At 46.9% G+C, this 5,727-nt stretch overlaps 1 protein-coding gene across 50 annotated transcripts in view; it reads left to right on the plus strand.

The window, feature by feature from the left end:
- Tcf7l2 (transcription factor 7 like 2) overlaps positions 1–5,727 on the plus strand; it is a 192,959-nt gene that overhangs the window by 179,195 nt on the left and 8,037 nt on the right. For 30 of the 50 annotated variants that reach the window (XM_031390735.1, XM_031390737.1, XM_031390741.1 and 27 more), the window contains 3 exons: positions 62–169; positions 4,184–4,232; positions 4,803–4,853. In XM_031390735.1, coding sequence (XP_031246595.1) covers positions 62–169; positions 4,184–4,232; positions 4,803–4,853 — 208 coding nt within the window. The remainder of the gene's footprint in view (positions 1–61; positions 170–4,183; positions 4,233–4,802; positions 4,854–5,727) is intronic. The other 20 variants (XM_031390742.1, XM_031390746.1, XM_031390776.1 and 17 more) reach the window with 1 other exon arrangement.

The raw sequence follows: 5,727 nt of genomic DNA on the forward strand, positions 1-5,727 counted from the left end.
CGCCTTGGTGTAGATTGTGATGTTTCTGTGTCTTTCTGTTCCTGTCCCATGTTCCCCGCAGTGGCATGCCCTGTCCAGAGAAGAACAGGCCAAGTACTACGAGCTGGCCCGGAAGGAGCGGCAGCTTCACATGCAGCTGTACCCTGGCTGGTCTGCACGGGATAACTATGTACGTAGACCGCTTTCTGGAGAACTCAGTCTTTGTGGATATATCGTGTGTCTGCAAGCACCCGGAGGATGGTTTACTAAGCCTCCAGAACATTCACTCTGTGCACTATTGGGCCCCGTCCCTGACCCCTAGTCCAGTAGCTTGACAGAGACTGACTTGGGGTGTCTGTATTTCCGTGCCTACCCCTTAGAAAAAGTGGAGCTGCAGAGTGCATCCAGAAGGACTCAGAGTCCAGATTAAGCCCCTGCCATTAGTGGTTCTGTTTCGTAAAGACAACACTAGATGGAGGGGCGTGTTTTTCTCCTCACTCCTCACGGGTCTTTAGCAGGGTCTGCAGCCATGGGGAGGAGAGCCACATGTGCATCTGCAGCCAGGTTGTCTTAGGAATTGGGAGCCCAGTTCATCCTGAGAAAGGCATGATGGGAATATCCCTTGAAGTAGCCCGCAGAAGTCATCTTTTGGTAGGGAAGGGGAAAGGGCTCTGTGCTTCAAAGTGGCAGAAAAGAGTGTTTCACAAGTGTGATGCATGCTTCTGGCTTCTGTTGCTTGACTCTCTGTCTTGCTTCTTAGATATCATTTTAACGTGATTGTTGTTTTCACTTCTTCCATCGATGGCATAAAACAACTCCATTCTTCTCTGGAGCCCTCTATTACTTCTTACCAAACATTCCTGATCCTGCATTTGGCCCAGCAGGTTTGAGTTATGGGCATCTCCCTTTTCTGCCTGGGTGGAATCGCCTCTTGCTTTGTCTCTATTGCATTATAGTTGGTTTCAAAACATGTCTCTTTCCATCCACTATGATGTTAAAGTCAAACCCATCTTGCAGCAAACACAGGCTCCCCTTCCTCTTCCCTCTCAGGAAGGTCACAGAGCCAGGAGAATGTTTGCCTGTTGGTGCCATGGGGAAGAAAGAAGGTGAACTCCATTCCATTGGCCTCACCTGGGCTAGCTCTTTCAACTTTCTTCACTCTGTTCCTCACGCCTGTAAAGCAGGAGCTGGCTCACCTGCTACTGACCATGTAGACAAGGAGACTTGACTAGGCTTTATTGCCATGCCCCCTACCCATGATCCTCCAGGTCTCCCTTCCCAGACAGCACTTCTGCTCCTAAGAGAGCAGCCCTTGGCACCAACAGATCAGCACCATGAGCAGTTAGCTATGCGGGAGCTTTCTGCTTATTTTTGTGTGTGCACTGCTAAAGCATCTTTCCTGTGGGATTGAGAGGAAGAGATGAGCAGTTGAACCTTCTCATGGACTATCTGTGTGCCCACACCCAATCCCAGGGCAGCTTCAGCCTCAGACAGCTCCCTGTACATAATCAACTGTATCATCTCAGGACAGCTGTCATCCTGACTTCTAATAGTTCTAAGAGGTCAACTCTGGCTTTGACCCATTACAGACCAATCCTCAAGTCACCGAATGGATATCCCAGAGCAGGATGCACCTTTTCTATGGCTACCATATCAAAAGGCATCCTAGGCATCTGTGTCTTCATAGGGCCTTCACATAAAAAGGGCACAGTTTGTGGACCGTGTCCCATTCACACTAGGGGCAGGGTAGATGGCACCCCCTGGGGTTGTTCAGGATGAACTCTCCCAAAGAGACAGGTAGACTTGGTGGCAGTGTCAGAGGCATTCACAATTGACGTGCAGGGAGTCCTTCAGACACTGCCCAAGGCCCTCTGTGGTGTGCTATCTAGGTTTTTCAGAAGGTTCCCATGGCACTTGCCCTGACTTCCCTCACCACTGCGTCGGAAGGTGGCGGGATAATAGGAGCCAGTGAAGTGGTGGGATGGGGGGGCGATAATAGGAGCCAGTGAAGTGGTGGGACAGGGGGATAATAGGAGCCAGTGAGGTGGTGGGACGGGGGGATAATAGGAGCCAGTGAGGTGGTGGGACAGGGTGGCTTAGAGGTGATTCGGATGCAGGACTGCAGGATCTTGATCTCTTGGTCCTCAGGCTCCTGTCTCAATGACTCATTACACACATTTGAGGCTGTGTGCTTGCTCCTTCCATCCATGCTCCAGGGAATACTGTGGGCTCAAGAAGTTCACACCGGAAGCCTCTGTGGTTTGATTCTGGTGAGAACCAGTTGACATTCCTTTCTCACCAACTTGACAATGGAGCTTCTGCAGATAGCCGAGGCTACTGTGAAGCCCAGGCTCTCCTGCTCTCCTGGGAGTGTCTTTCCAGCCAAGTGTGCCTTTATGTCACTACCTTAGGGAAGTGCATTGGAGCGAAACCCAATCTGACAGCTCAGACTTGGCCTGTCCTTCAGAATCGGGAGAAGCTAGCTGGGTACCATAGTAACAGCCAGTTGACCCAGCATCACAGTAGACTTCCTTCTTCCTTCCTGACCTAAAGGTTATGTGTGCCCACTTGTTTTCTTTCTCTCATCTCTTACGCTTTCTCTTCCTCCTGTTACATTTAAAGAGGAAGTGGTCCCCTCTTATATACTCATGTCCTCGTCCCATCCCCGTCCACTTGGAGTTGGTAGTCCGCACAGCACGTTGCTCGGCCATGGACATGTCCTCATTCCAGGTGTCAGGGCACAGCAGGGAATTCAGTAGGGGGACCATGAGATGGCTCTGGATTGTGTTTGGGGGTGATATAGGCACCCACCAGCTATACTATTTCTCTTGAGTCTTTTTCCTGGCTCCTAAGTCAACTGTGGTCAAGCCCGCCTACTCACTCTGAAGTAGCTGTGTGGCCTTTCTTTCCATTGTTTTCCCTTTGCATGCCAAGAAACACAAAAGGATCTAGTGTATAGCTCCACACAGGGTCACACACAGCACACGTCCTCAGTGACACAGGCCACATACACACAGATGACTGAGAAGCCCTCTCTGAATACTTGGACTCATCCAAACCTGACCCAACCTTAGGGTTTCTGCACATGCATCCCGATCCTTCTCTATTTGGGTTTGGTGACGATGTCACTGTCCTAGAAAAAACTTTAAGCCAAGATAGCAACATTTACATCTTCTCAAGCACACAGGTCTGAAAGGTGCAGTTGCCTCCTACGGGCTGGAGAACCTCCCTGGTACCCTGCGGTGGGGCTGGTGTGCCCTGGATCCTTGCTCATTCGCTTGAGAGGGTCAGGCTGATGGGTTGGTTATGACTTAAGGCAGTCTCTCCACCCCTGAGGTATCAAAGAATGGCCTCTATGGAGAGCCACAGACAGTACTTGGTGGAAGGCATGGCCCGGGGCTGAGGGCATTGCTTTGAGACCACTTGGGTTTGCTTCTGCCTCCGCCTTGTCTTAGCTGTGACATCTCAAGAACATTCCGTAGCCTCTCTGGGCCCATTTCCGCATCTGCGTCGTTGGAGCGATGGCGGCATTCGGGTTGTGCAGAGCTGTTGCCCAGTTTGGTCATGCCTGGCTCCTTGTGTGTACTTGACAAATGCTGGCCATTGTTAGTGTTAGGCCGGGCTGTTACAGTGAAAAGATAGACTTAGAACAGCCCATAATTTTAATATTTGTTAGGAGCTAGCCATTCTACAGCATGACAATATGGGTTACATGGATGCCTCCTGGTTTGCTGTGGGCAGACCTAGGATTCTTCAACCTCGTGCTGTTGTGAAAGCGCACCCTACAAACCATTCTGCTTTCCTTATTTAAGAAAGCATGCAGTTCACGGACAAGCTACTCAGTGCTTTACACTAAGGCAGGCTTCATGGTAGATGACTCTGCTCGCCTGTAGGCCACCTGCGTGCATTTAAAGCAGGCTGGGTTAAGGTGTGAGATTCCAAGCGTTGGGTATAATACATACATTTGTGGACTATAATCCCTGTGACCGGTGATATGTTTGCTGGGGTATAATCAGAAGAATCTGTATCCAACATAACCACTCCCCAGCTAGGCAGTGTTCAAGGATTAGATTAGATGGATTTGGGAGAGAGGTGGAGATAGCAGCTTGTTCCCCTCTTCTGGCTCTCCTGTCATGTGAGCCTAGGCCTTTCCCTCCTTGTCTATTTCTTGGCCTAATCTTCTACATTTCTTCTGTCCATCCAGGGGAAGAAGAAGAAGAGAAAAAGAGACAAGCAGCCAGGGGAAACCAATGGTGAGCAAGAAGAGTCAGGGTGGTGGAGTTGGAGGACCACTCTTATGTCAGGCTTCCCTCTGGGGGAGGCAGGAGAAATCCAAGGCCAGGACATTGTGGGGAACCCATCGTAGAGAGCCTTTTTTGTTTATGCGTTTTTAATTAATTGCTTCATGACTGCCCTTTTAAAGCTAGTAGCATCCATTGTTGCATGAAAAGCCCGTTGTAATCCTAGCGGAATGTGTTTTTAAATAACTGCCAAGCCTGTAACTAGAGGGCCAGCATCAGGCACGCCTCCGCCGGGCTTTAGACAGCCTGCTTATTCTGTGTGTGTTTGAGAAGGGATGAGGAGGCTAGGGGGCCGAGAGGGGCGTGTGTGAGTGTTGGGTTTTAACTGGGCTGATCCTGAATGTTCCAATGCATGCCTTTACAGTGGTAAATTGCACCCATTTTAAATTAAGGAGGTTTGTCATTCAGTAGGGAGAAACTAGAAATACTGCATAGGCAATCAAGGTCCCTTGGAAAAGGCCAGGCTTTTACAAACAAACAAAAAAATTTGAAGGCTTTGTGTAATTTGTTCTTTTTTTTCAGAACACAGCGAATGTTTCCTAAATCCTTGCCTTTCGCTTCCTCCGATCACAGGTGCTAATGTGCTTTTTGAGTCATTAAAATAGTTTGATAAACTGTTTTTTTTTTCATTTTTCTTGCCATTTATAGTCTTATTAACATTAAACACATACAACATTTGAACATCCTTTAAAACGATCATCTACACGGTTGCGTTATGTTTCAGTAGACTTTTTTCCAGTTGCTTTCGTTGATTTTATTTATTTATTTATTTGTTATTTTACTTTAACTTCTGTCTCATTTTATCTATTGTTCCCGTAACAGTTGTTTATGCAGCATTGAACAGTGGTTTAGAGCTGAACTAACTGTGCAAATTGAATATGCAGTATTTCTTTAAAAGAGACTGATAAAGAAAAAAAATGGAACAAACTCAGTAATAAACCTCCTTAATCTAATGGCATTTTTTTCTGTTGCCCCACTAAGCTTCCTCACGCCAGCATGCCATCACCGTATGATTATTTTTTTCCTTTGCTTTTAATTTATTTACTTTTGTTTGTTCGTTCTTCCTTTCGCTTTCTTGGCTTTTATCATCTATAAATCTGCCAGCAGTTTACTGACCATGCCTGCTTCCAAGCCTGCTAGGAGCCCCTAACATTTAACAGCTCATGGCCTGTTTACTCTCTCCTCTCTCTTAATATTAATGAAAGTAGATTAAAAAAAAAAAAGACATCCCAAAAGCTGCAATATCCCAATATCCACAACCTTTTTCTTTCTTTATTTCTTTCTGTTTTGTTTCATTTCGTTCTGTGTTTATTTGTAGCTTTTTTTTTGTTCGTTTGTTTCTTTTCAAAACTGTAGTACTCGGAAGAAGAAAGCATGTTATGAACTTAACTTTCCCTCCGCTTTATTTTCTTCTTTGAGAAAAAGAAAATTAAGAGAAAAAAAGCAG

The sequence above is a fragment of the Mastomys coucha genome, unplaced genomic scaffold (genome assembly GCF_008632895.1).
Source record: "Mastomys coucha isolate ucsf_1 unplaced genomic scaffold, UCSF_Mcou_1 pScaffold21, whole genome shotgun sequence".
Taxonomy (NCBI): domain Eukaryota; kingdom Metazoa; phylum Chordata; class Mammalia; order Rodentia; family Muridae; genus Mastomys; species Mastomys coucha.